Source organism: Lobosporangium transversale (genome assembly GCF_002105155.1).
Source record: "Lobosporangium transversale strain NRRL 3116 chromosome Unknown BCR41scaffold_3, whole genome shotgun sequence".
Lineage (NCBI taxonomy): Eukaryota > Fungi > Mortierellomycota > Mortierellomycetes > Mortierellales > Mortierellaceae > Lobosporangium > Lobosporangium transversale.
Genome location: NW_019028981.1, coordinates 446,818 through 459,045, shown reverse-complemented (window position 1 = coordinate 459,045; position 12,228 = coordinate 446,818). Strand labels below are relative to the sequence as shown.

The following is a 12,228-nucleotide window of genomic DNA, read 5'->3' as shown; positions in this document are numbered from 1 at the left end:
GTCCCCGGTGAGTCCCAGTCCCCGGCGTGAGATCAACTGGAAGCAGAGATCCCGTCTCCTCGAGAATGTAGAAGTTAAATATGACACCCAGGCAGCATGCCCTCCCCCCGAAAGTACCATTATCATTGGGATCGATCCAGGCGAGAGGTACTCGATGACAATTGCAAAGTTGGATCCAAGGAAACCTAACGAACGTGAGATCCTCCGGATTTCTAGAGCGTACCTTTACAAACCATCCAAGAAGTTTCAGGGCGAGCTAGAGAGGCGAAAGCTTAGAAGAGGAATTACAGAGATTGAAAGCAATATTCCGTCATTCTCAAGGCCTACTTTAACACAGTATTTCGCTTATATGAGCTTGCCGCTAAATCAAGCTCCATCAAGTACTGGAGGTAGTTTCTCTGGTAGTGGGGTTGGGGCCAGTAGTAGCAGTGGAGCAGGGACCGGTAGTAGCAGTGGAGTTGAGGCCAGTAGTAGCAGTGGATCTGGGACCAGTGACGACAATAGGGAGACTATATATAGGGCGCTTGTCGATTTCTATAATGACGGGTGGTTTGTTCGGAATAGCTGGGATAATAGAAAAGCACAGAACGGATGCGTTGATTATGTGATCAAGGCAATTCTGAAGCTTGCGGGCGGAAGCAATGGAAGAAGAAGAGATGCCAATACGAATGCGGTGATCTGTATTGGACTAGGATCATTCAAGACAAACCGAGGACAAGTATCGAAGCATGGGATATTGATGAAGAAGCTTGTTGAAAAGGTAAAAAAAAAATCCCTTGATCAATGACATTCAATTTTTGAGTCTCTTTTTTAACGAGTATTAAATCTGGCTCGAACAGGCAAAATCTCTAGACTACCCCATTGCAGGTTGTCATGAATACTACACATCTGCCAAGTGTCCACGGCCTCACTGTGACAGTATATTGGAGAATGTTCCTTTTCGATCCAAGTACTGTCGAAATTGTAAAGCATACTTTGATCGAGATGCTGTTGGTGCTGAGAACATCGCAAGGGTCTGTGAGTCGCAGATAAGAGAGCAAAAACGACCTCAAAATATATGCCGCCGGACGGAGGAACTCAAGGCCAAGCTTCTAGCGGTAGTGGCGGCGGTGGAGGTAGTGGTGGCAGTGGTGGTGGTAGTAGCAGATCCACAAAAAGGAAATTTTCAGATGAAGGAGGAGGAGGAGGAGTAGAGGGATCAAGACCACCGAAAGGGCTTTTGTTGAGTCCAGGGGTAGGAGGTAGTGGTAGTGGTAGTGGTAGTGGCAGAACCACAAAAAGAAAATTCTCGGATGATGGAGGAGGGGAAGTTGAGGGTTCGAGACCATCGAAGGAACCTTTGTTAAGCCCGGGGGAAGGAGGAGGAGGAGAGGGAGGTAGTGGTGGAAGTGGCAGTGGAGGAATCAGAAAAAGGAAATTTTCAGATGAAGGAGGAGGAGGAGTAGAGGGATCAAGACCACCGAAAGGACCTTTGCTGGGTCCAGGAGGAGGGGGAGAGACAAGCCGGCAACAACAGTAGGACACAATCTACTACAAACATGACTAGGTCCAGAAAGGCCTTCGTCTTAAAAAAATTGTAAGTATTGGCTTGATAGTACTTTTTTTTCTTGGTTAATATATTTATTTATTTATTTCTGTGTTCTAATACATTTCTTCTTTTTACAATAGATGGAATGTCTCGTTTTTTAATGGGACGGACTATACTAATCTCTCCAGCCACTGTGGCCACAGTCAATATATTCTGCCCTAGCCACGCTTGCCTGTGACTGTGGCGTCCTTTTTCTAATTCGGGGTAATAAAAAGCGTATAAACAAGTCAAATATCTTAGCCTCTGTCCCCCACTTCATCTTTCCTCACCTTCTTCACCATTATTGTTATCCCAACCCCTCTTCCCTTAAACATGCTTCTTACAAGAATTAACCCCATCGCAAAACGCATTGCAACGGTATATGTTTAATAAATGTGCAATGAAGATTATGTTTGAGCCCATTGTTTTGGGCTTTGACAAAAGGCGTTAAAATGAAAGATATTGAACTTTGACTTACTAAGTTTTCTGCATCATTTTCTATAAACCGCTACAATGGTTATCATATATTTGTGCCATCAGCCTGCAATTGGGTCTGTCCGTACGCTCAGTATGTCTTTTTTCTTATAATCTTTATAATCATAAATGATCAGTTATTATTAACTGAGCTCATCTTATGTTAAACTATATCTGATCTGATCTGTACTTTAGTTAACAAAGCGATTATCGTTGGACGCGTCGGACAAGATGCTGAGACCAGCCAGGTTGGCGACCGTACCGTGGTCCATTTTTCAGTAGCTACTTCTGAGACCCGCAAGGATGATCAAGGTGTGTGAAAAAAAAAAAAAAAAAAAAAAAGACACTGTTATATCACTGTAACAACATCATTGTGTTTCGCTGAATAATGACATCTTTTTTTTTCTCATGCTTTTCAGACAATTTAATCCAGACAACACATTGGCATAGGATCGTATCCTGGGATCAAAAGAGGAACCCTTTCTTGGCAGATAGGGTCCACAAAGGCGATCTAGTTTATGTTGAGGGTCCTGTTCACTATAAATCATATACTGGAAAGGATGGCACCGAAAAGCATCTCACCGAGATTGTTCTTAGTATGTCCTTTTTTTTTGCCTACATCCGCTTCTTGCTGCTTCTTAATATCTTTACTTATTTATTATTTATGTTTGCTTCAATGATGTTAAAAACAATAGAAACATTCCAATCTTTATCACCAAAGGAACATTCAAAGGAATAAAAACCACAAACAACTCTGTATATATCTACACATATATATAGCGTCAGTTTCATTGTGGTAATAAATGCAACACATTCTGTTTGCGACCACTTCGATATATAACAATTGTTGGTACAATCATTTATAAGCCATGCTTGATGGTAAGAGTGCCCAATAGCTAGAAATAGGATAAAGAAAAGGATGATCAGTAAAAAAAGCCACTATATTCATACCTTGTATGGGCTTCACATAAAGAACTTACTCAGCATATCGTGAGTCACGCGCGCGAAGACGTAATTATAGGATCCTCCTTCATGTCTCCTTCCAAGTCAATAGCCAACAAATTCGCGCCAAGGCGAGCTCGCGATTGGGGATTTCCTTGAAAGCACTGCTTGGTTGCCTTTGAACCTTGGCTAAAGCCCAAAACCGATGAAATCTCTCATTTGAGGACGCGACCACCTTCCACATTAAAAAATGGTCCAGAAACCCATAAAGATTGTTCTTGTTGACCACCTACAAATAGTGCAATCGCTGACGAAAATTTAGATACATTTTGCGATCCTTGAGTGGCGATCCTACTAAAACTGAAGCTGGTAAGTCAGGGAGCCTCATGTCTGCACCACCTTGGATTGCAGATACATTAAGGATCCATAAGACCCCCGCCTGCCTGGAACCGTTAAGAAGGCTCTCGGATTGGGCCCACAGCTAAGAGGCCGTCAAGGATTTGCGATTATGATTGTGATTGTGATTGCTGTGGCGACACCAGGCCTGGCCCGAATTGCTAGGCTTTTATGGTTTTATGAATAGTGAACAGAATTTGAGGAGTACCATTACCGCCACCTTTACTTTCTTCTATCATATCAAAAATGGTAGACTGATAGCTCGAATAACGAGCGTTGATGTCCTTTGTACTCTCAGTATTCTATTCTGTCACTCCAAAGGCTCAAAAGGAAAGAGATTACGGGTTTAACGCGCGCAATAGTTCCCAGGCCCAAAAGATCTTGATGAGGCTAATGGCGTCATTGCCTAATGCCTTTGTTTATTTCCCTCCTCTTTGCTTTGCTTTTATCGCGCGGCATGCGGGTAATAACTAGGCCAAAATCTAGACAACAATGACCTCCTTTTTTTAATTTACTATGATTGCTAAAAGTCCTGGATTGATCTGCTAAGATCTATAGATATAATATTGTACTTTGCTCTATACAATTGATAGGTGGATGCTTTCCAAGAGGATCGTGAGACGGTTGACTAAAAAGACGCTCAAAAGCATTGGGATAGAAACATATAGAGCATACTACTACTATATAGAGCGATGCTTCTTTATTTGACAATATTTACATGTACATGTCCATGTATCCTGGTGGAGGAGCATCATCGTTGTCTGGCTCTCCAAGGAAACTGATATAATGAAGGAATGTTAGTAATGATGCTAACGCTATTCTAATGAGGCCATATTTATGAGCAACAACAAACAAAATGAAAGTTGGAAATTACTGAAAAGCTTACCTAGATCCAGGTCCAGCACCACGGCCTCTTCCAAACCCTGGCCCTCGATGGGCAGTTCCAGCGCCAGGCGGACCACCTATTCCGCCCCCAGGACCGAATGGTCCAATAGGATCGAACCTGGCTCCTGGCGGGACAGATCCGCGCGGCAATGGTTGAGGTCCGCCATAGATTCCACTCCCGCTGCTAGGACCTGGGGCTGGTCTTCCGAACATGGGATGGTTAGGTCCCACAACCATACCGCCACCTCCAAACCCTCCTCCACCATGGCGTCCCGCAAAAGGATCTAAATCGCTTCTTCCTATCTCAAAAGGATTATGCCGACCTCCTCCAAAGCCACCAAGGCCCCCCCCAAAGCCCATGGAGTCTGGGTCTTCCGCCGAAAAAGGGTCTCCGAATATGGGTGGTCGTGGCACAAAGCCTGGTCGTCCTGGCAAAGGAACACCCCCGCCGATTCCTGGGAATGTAGATGGATCATCTCGATAAATACCAGGCCCATATCCAGCAGGACCGCCGCTTGTTGGTGTGCTGCTACTATTACCGCTACTGTCACCCCTGCTGCTAGTGCTAGTATCGGTGTTAGTGTTAGTGTTGGTTGCTGGTTGTTCCTCCTGATAACCAGGTTTTGATAATCCAGGGATGAGCTGTTGAATCATCTTAATTTTAAATTGTCCTATAAGGTCGTTGGTCCTGGAACGTGAGAGGAAAGCATTCCATAATGGATCTCTACTCAAGTCTGTGGCAGTTGTATATGGAAAATAAGAAGGCGAGGTAAAGTCCTTGACATCAAGCTCTAATGAGCAGATTTTATTGGTCTAAAAAAAAAAAAAAAAAAAAAAAATTATATATTAGCTTTTTCGCAATGGCAACCAAACCTAAACTCCTGAGCTTGTTTCTTTAATATTACCTCGATAGTAGTTCCATGAATAACAAGTTTGCCTGCCAAACGCATACATTTGATAAGATAAGTGAGTTGTGAATTGGAATGGGTGTATCTGAAAGAGTAGCTCTCCTTGGATGTGTTCCATCGTTCAGGTAGTTCGTTGGCTTTCGAGAGATCTAAGAGATGATTAAGCGGAAATGAAGATGATGCTCAGGTAAACGGGCCAGAAAGAGAGAGGGGAGGAAAGGACAGAAAAATTTGGGTGCTTTTTACCTTCAATACTCTTACGACTAGGCTCAAGGGTATCGTCTTCACCAAGTCCAACCAGCCTGAACCCAACCGCAGTCATTAATGCGTGAGAAAGTGCTGCGAGGCCCTCGTAAGGGCTACTGAGAATGGTAATAGGGACATTCTGGGGCTCAGACGCTGTTGATGATGCTTCAGTGTTAGTCTCACTGGCCGTGCTAGACTTGGGAAGTATCGTCTGAAGCAGTGTCAAGACTGAGTCACAGTCGAGAACGTTGGTTGGGCTATTTGAGGCTGTTGCTGCCTCTGGAGGCGGCTGTTGTAGATTTGACATTGAGTTCTTGATGAAAGTAATTCCTGATTAATTATCAAATATTAGAATATGAATGACAGAATATGAATGAGAGAGGAAGAGGAAGAGAAGGAGCATGCATCAATGGTTCATGACAATTGTAAGAAACACGCAAGTCTTTTCCACAAAACGGTCACTGCGCCGCCTGATTCTGCAGAAGACTATTACAATGTACATAACATTACTGACATAAAAAAAAATAATAAGAGATACTGCGTCAATTCGTGGCCCAAGTTTCAGTCTTGGCATCAACCTGATTACTGTCATTCGTTATCTCTTTGGCGAAGCCGACGTACCGAGGCAAGCATGCTTGACTTAACTTTGTAAATACGCAAGGTGATAATGAAAAGCACAGCCACATTTTTTTTTTTTTTGGTATTATTTACTCAGCCCCAAGTTATTGTTTGCAATGTTAAATCTTCTTGTGAATGCATCTTTCGATGTCAGACACCTTACCATGAGCACCTCTAATAAAACAACTTTTCTGGTCCTCGATGTACATCCGAGGTATACACCATATCCCTCATCAGTCTACTATCGTAAAAGAGCTTTTTATCATTGAGTTATGTAACTTTTTTTTTTTCTTAACAATATATATCGATGCACATATTTATGTCCACAGCGTTGCAGCGAAGGAATTATCCATGTTCCTGGGATTAGGACCAGACGGAGCAGTCAGTCTTCATGAGTCATCTGATCTGGAGGCTTCAATAGCATTTAGGGTTAGCGTACCTTCACTTGATGTTGCCATGCCCATATTCAGGTACGATTCTAAGTACTGAAGAAGATTTTCACAAGCATTCTGGCCGCTTTTTTAAACTTTTCCTTTTTTATTATTATTATTATATTTGTCATCCCATCCTTCTTTGGTTGATAGGAGACACAACTTTAGTGAGCTCAAAGGTCGACGGATAAGAATGGCCTTCTGGCCACCAAGCGTGTACAATCGCATTCCAGGAATACAGATCGAGGCGGAGAAATCATGTCCACTCTGGGTATGTCCCCTACTATCTTCGCTTTATTCCCATGGACTTACTAACCACAGCCATTTGTGCATGTTAAGATGGCTCATCAATCCTATGGTTTTTGTGCATAATGTATACTGCGAAATATGATTTAGAAAATATACAATTTTTTTCAGCGCTTTGGAATTGTTGTATCAGGTAAAAAAAAAAAAGAAAGACGTAAATTTTTATATGGCTCTATTGTCTTAAGAATAGCTAATAATAATAAATAAAGTCTTTTCTCGTCCACTTGCGTCTTCAAGACCTCCCCCCCAATGCCATAAGTACTATATCTCCTTCACTTCAAATGATGGAGCATATTCAGCCCATAATGCACTCACCAAGGTAAAAAAAGAAAAAAAAAAAAAAAAGGCTTTTGCATGCTTACTTTCTCGTATAACAATCCTTACTACAATCTCATCTCCCTATTTCCCTCTCTGTGTCTTTTTCCTTTCTCGACCTAGAAAGGGCCACTTTCTGACTTTGGACATATCCGCGACATCATTTATAGACCCCTACCACCTCATTTGCCGAATTTTTGGACTCAACCGAACAATACGCTGCCAAAGACCAAAGGAAGCCAGATTGAAGTGCCTACCAAAAACACACGTGTGATAGGCACGCCAGTTACCTCTGTATATCAACACTTAAACACAAATATGATTTAAATGCTGATTTATTTAAAGGTATTTTGCTCAGCTCTCTAATTTTTTTTTTTTTTTTTAAAAAAAAAAAAAACTATCAAAGATCTTCAAAAAAATTCAAGGTTCATCTCCGTCTACCTCCAGTAATATCAATGCCAAACAAGCCAATCTTTACAACCACAGCCGAAGCAGTGATAATGATCAAAATCGAGCATCATCAGAGAACAACAGCAATTATATTCAAAGCCATACCTACAGTCATAAACGAAAGCGAGGGCCAGCAGAAGAACAGCGATTACGTCACTATCCAAGACGTATTGCTGAAAAAGAATTCTCGCTACATCCTGGCGAGCTTAAAGTTACGCATGTCAAACCTGATCTGTTCAGTGGATCTTTTACGAGTTGGTGTGAATCAGCCTATATCAGTTACGAAACTCTTTACAATCTTTCAACAGCATCCGAACAAGGAAATTTAGCAATATCCACATTGGCATGGAGCACACAGCTTGATATTTCAACCGCTAGGTTACACTATGGTAAATACAAATCTTTTTTTTATTATTTTATTTTATTTCCCCTTCGATAATTGATAAATTCCTTAAAATGTTTATATAAAATAATCTTCAGGATCGATGTTCTGGACATCGAAAAGTCCAAATCCTGTTCCGGTCTTATCTAGTTTAACGGTTCAGATGCGTGAGTATGGTGATAAGGAGTCTGCTGCTCAAGTTTTAGCCATTCGTCATAGCGGTCAACTGCCCGAGTCAAGAGATGTAATGTTCATATCCACATCTGTTTGTATATGTGTGTGGAAACAGAAAAAAAAAAAAAAAAAAAAAAAAAGCCCTTGAAATCGAAGATAATAATTGAGTTTAACGAAATTCTTCTGTTTGAGCTTTCAGACTTTAGTTGAGGGTATCAATGTAACCGGGAAAGGACCTATCATGGCAATGAAGTAAATACTTTTTCTTTTTTTCTTGTTTACCTATTATCTCGGAATTATGAACACTTTTTCTTATTTTATTTTATTTTATTTGCTCAATTACGCCTTGATAAAAACAAAGATGCTTAGAATCCGGTCATCTGGTGGCAGCCACAAACACACCTTGGAGCCTTCATGTTTGGGATTTAAGAGACACCGTAGAGCGAGCCAAGACTCCAATAGTCAAGTAAATTTGACATCCTAATCTCAAAATGAATAATGTATGTATATATTGGTCTTTAACGAATGTTTGTGTGCTCTTTTATGAAATTAGGTTGGAGAGGAATAAACCACACGACAAAATTTGGTTCGATGTGCAAGGCATGGATGTCTGCAGTGTGGGTAAGGCGACAAATGCATGGCATTCTGTTTGTTTGAATACATTTCCTATGACCGGGTTATTTGTAATATCAGTGGTTTTCTATTTATGGTCTTTTAAAAAAAAAAAAAAAAAAAAAAAAATAGATTGCTTCGGGAGGATCCACTCTTATGATCTATACAAGTCCGTGTCATCTGTAGGAAGCGATGCTACTAGTAAGGCTTGAAGCATAAATATCAATTAATACCTTGAAGACACTTATCTATTTTTTTATTGTTACTGTTGTTGTTGTTGTTGTTGTTGTCGAACAACCGGTATCATATTTACGTTGGTTATGGTTTTCACTCACTTTTATCTTTTACTCTTTGATCGATAGTAAATCTTGACAGTACAGCCAGAGTTGAAATTGATCGAGATTTCAAGTTCCACTCATCTTGCATCTCGATTAATTCAATCGACTCGACAGTTCTTGTTGGATCGGACGAATATGCGCAAATCGCTCGGTGGGATCCTCGATCACCCAACAAGGCTGTTTTCGCTACCATGGCTTGTATGGACAAAGAAGGGACCGGTCAAATATATGACCCAGTCTACAGTATTGAATGGAATCCAAACAATTCGAACGAATTCATGACAACGCATTCTAAAACTGTGCGTGTCTGGGATGTGCGCAAGATGGATCATGATGTATGTTTAAAAAAAAAAAAAAAAAAAAAAAAAAGACTGAGAGAAGGGAGACTTTTTTTTTCTGCTTATAATATGAATATATACCCTTAGAAGGTTAGCACCAACTAATCCTCGGCTGACTTTTTAGGCATTTGCCACGTTCCATAACTTGGGGGAACATACGCTGCGCAAAGCTCAATGGTCGCCACATCGATCGGACTGCATAGCAGGATTAACAATAGGCGGTCAAATTTGTATCTGGAAAATTAAGAAGTTTGATGGACCAGTGGATCAGACTACGCCTCAACAGATCCCAGAAATGCTATTTCGTCATCAAGGCCATGAGTATGTCTATTAAGGATAACGAGGCTGTAAAAAAAAAAAAAAAAAAAAAAAAAGTTCTGACTCATCCTTTCTTCGATATTTGTTAGCTTGATGGTATCGGACTTCGCTTGGTGTCCATACCTAGAAGATGTCATTTCAACGGTTGCCCCAGGATCGAAAGAACGAGCAGGAAATATTCAAGGTAACAAGCAATTACCTTGATGAAACTGCTGTCTAGTCTTGAATGACATAAATTACACGACAATTATTTTTATTTTATTAATTGGACTTTTTTCTTTTTATTTTGTTTTGATTTGAAATGCGCTGTCTAGTTTGGCGTCCAAGGAATCTTCATGACCTGGACGACAATGGTGAACCCTGATCTGAAATAAATTAAAGACCAACTTCACTAGCCTAAATAAATAAATAAGCCTTACGAGGCAAAACACAAAATTGGAGTAACCTACGGGCAGCCCGTCTAACTACGTTACCAATGCCAATGTTGTTTTTCGAGATCTTTTATTACTATAATGTCAGCTTTGGTCCTGTAAGTAACAATTCCGAACTGTGCTTGGAGAAGATGAGAATGGTACTTGGGATCCAGCTGTAGTGAGGTAGAAGTATAATTGCACATTTATACATCGATTGGCAGTCAAGAAATGGCATGAGCTGTTTTTCATAGACTCAATAGATTAAAAAAATAAAATAAAAAAACGATATTTTACTTTCAGCGATGAGCATTTAAAAAGATACGCTAAATTTTTATTCCAATTGGCTGAAAAGAAAAAAAAAAAAAAAAAAAAAAAAAAAAAAGTGGCAATAATTGTTTGCAAAAAAAAGTTATCTCTTAATCTTTAACCTTGAACCCTCTCTCATTTCCCTTTGCATAAAATGAACGGCCCCAAATTGCATCCCCTGGAGATCCCAGAAATCGTTTCGCTTGCTGACAGCTTTCTCCCTTAATAAGAACTCTTGTATTGTATTCGTGTCTCCAAGACTTTCCACAACATACTTGCCAGATCCCTTTTGATACAATTGTGCTGTGGAAAGTCTTGGAGATGTTCCAGGGATACGATTTGTTTCTAATTGATCTCAAGAAAACCGAGAAGGATAGCAGGCACAACCAAGGAGTAGCACTAGAGGCTCGACAAACACTTCAGCAGGTCTTTGCAGAATGTGGGACTAAGGACTCGAAGAAGGATATTAGAAAGGCACAAAAATTGCACTCGTGTCAAGAAGCGAGCTCTAATTGAGTACAAAACTTAATAGGGAACTATGTTCGGATTTTGTGGGAGTCTCTTCGCATGATTAACAATCCCAAAATTGCTTTCCCTGGGGGGCCCGGAAATCGCCTCGCTCGCCGGCACCTTCCTGTCTTGAGGCGACATCATTCATTGGCTTCGCCTTCTTGAGGACAATAATACCCTTGATGATGATATCATTAAGCCGAATGCTGCTCCAACCACTTCTTCTGGATACGAACTTAAACCAGGCTTAGGTCATTGTTAGCTGGACACTACATTCGAGTACGATGAGAAGGATTGGTATAAAAATGTGGATGGGAGGGGTTTTTTGTTTGTTTGTTTTTGATGGGAGTCATGTAGAGTTTTAATGTAAGTAGTGAGATGAATGGATATTTGGCGGGAGAAGGGAAGGGAGAGAGAGAGAGAGAAGTAAATTAGAAAGAGTTAAGGTCCACACACCAGACACAGTGGGTATTTATTCATTTTCGTCAAGAGAATATCTACATGTGCATGTCTGACATGACCAGTGCGGGAGTATATTTAGATTTCAACCAGCATAATGGATGACACAAAACTAAAACAACCAATGCATTTGAAGCACAACGTTGTGTAGTAATTTTCTCCTCATTTAGATCAACTTCCTGAATCACCCTAACCAGCCCCCGGCTCTTTTGTTGCCATCATTACATCTATATACGCCACTGGCGTACCAACGTGTTTAGCTCTGTCTTTTTGTTTCCATTTCATTGCTGCAAACCACACCGCCACTGATGTTACTGGCAAAAACCACAAGTCGATCTATGAATAAATCTGTATAATTCATTTTGTTAGAGATGGTATGGGTTTTGCCAGATAGAGCGCGTGCAGATGATTTTCACTGGTGAATTTTGCACCACGGTGTGAGATTTTTTTCGGTGCGGTGTATCACTTGGTGGTTCCTGGTATGATGTACCAGGGATGCAACAAGATAATTGTGTTAGGGTGCATCATACTGATACTTGTAGACTAGCGGAGCATTGCACCAGTCAAGCCCATCGGCGAAAAAAGAAATGCACCGGCGGCAATCACTGGTGGTAAGGAAAGGAAGAAAAAATAATAGGCTTGACTGGCAGAGTCATCAATTGTTGGTTAAGCTTAATGCTAGTGAACAGAGTGGAGATAAGCGTATGCAAGTTTGAGTTTCAATCACTTTACATCGCTCACAGTGTGGCTCGTACTCCAACTGCTTGTATAGAGTCAGTTGTATACTATTGAAGATGGAATATTATTCCCAGTGCTTTTTACTCTCCATTCCTTTTTTTT

The 12,228-nt window shown here is 40.8% G+C and overlaps 4 protein-coding genes across 4 annotated transcripts; 3 read left to right on the top strand and 1 right to left on the bottom strand.

The window, feature by feature from the left end:
* Positions 1-2,080: 2,080 nt before the first annotated feature.
* On the top strand, positions 2,081-2,780 carry BCR41DRAFT_392166 (hypothetical protein; the record flags this gene model as incomplete). The annotated part of the gene is made up of 4 exons (XM_022028425.1): positions 2,081-2,135; positions 2,237-2,353; positions 2,461-2,637; positions 2,737-2,780. The coding sequence occupies 4 exons, from the start codon at positions 2,081-2,083 to the stop codon at positions 2,778-2,780; spliced, it is 393 nt and encodes a 130-aa protein (XP_021885413.1).
* Positions 2,781-3,962: 1,182 nt separating this feature from the next.
* On the bottom strand, positions 3,963-6,030 carry BCR41DRAFT_345743 (PI31 proteasome regulator N-terminal-domain-containing protein). The gene is made up of 4 exons (XM_022022781.1): positions 5,419-6,030; positions 5,170-5,321; positions 4,266-5,077; positions 3,963-4,157 (listed from the first exon to the last, which is right to left on the bottom strand). Exons 1-4 carry the CDS (start codon positions 5,723-5,725, stop codon positions 4,094-4,096), a joined length of 1,335 nt encoding a protein of 444 aa, XP_021885412.1. The 5' UTR covers positions 5,726-6,030; the 3' UTR covers positions 3,963-4,093.
* On the top strand, positions 5,404-7,682 carry BCR41DRAFT_118849 (hypothetical protein). Its single transcript, XM_022019440.1, has 8 exons — positions 5,404-6,066; positions 6,191-6,250; positions 6,366-6,506; positions 6,621-6,738; positions 6,864-6,906; positions 7,011-7,092; positions 7,216-7,382; positions 7,495-7,682. Exons 1-7 carry the CDS (start codon positions 5,792-5,794, stop codon positions 7,226-7,228), a joined length of 732 nt encoding a protein of 243 aa, XP_021885411.1. The 5' UTR covers positions 5,404-5,791; the 3' UTR covers positions 7,229-7,382; positions 7,495-7,682.
* A 744-nt stretch (positions 7,683-8,426) lies between these two features.
* Positions 8,427-10,139, top strand: BCR41DRAFT_118820 (hypothetical protein). Its single transcript, XM_022019439.1, has 6 exons — positions 8,427-8,715; positions 8,839-8,907; positions 9,069-9,379; positions 9,507-9,703; positions 9,790-9,884; positions 10,015-10,139. The coding sequence occupies exons 1-6, from the start codon at positions 8,586-8,588 to the stop codon at positions 10,062-10,064; spliced, it is 852 nt and encodes a 283-aa protein (XP_021885410.1). The 5' UTR covers positions 8,427-8,585; the 3' UTR covers positions 10,065-10,139.
* The last annotated feature ends 2,089 nt before the right edge of the window (positions 10,140-12,228 follow it).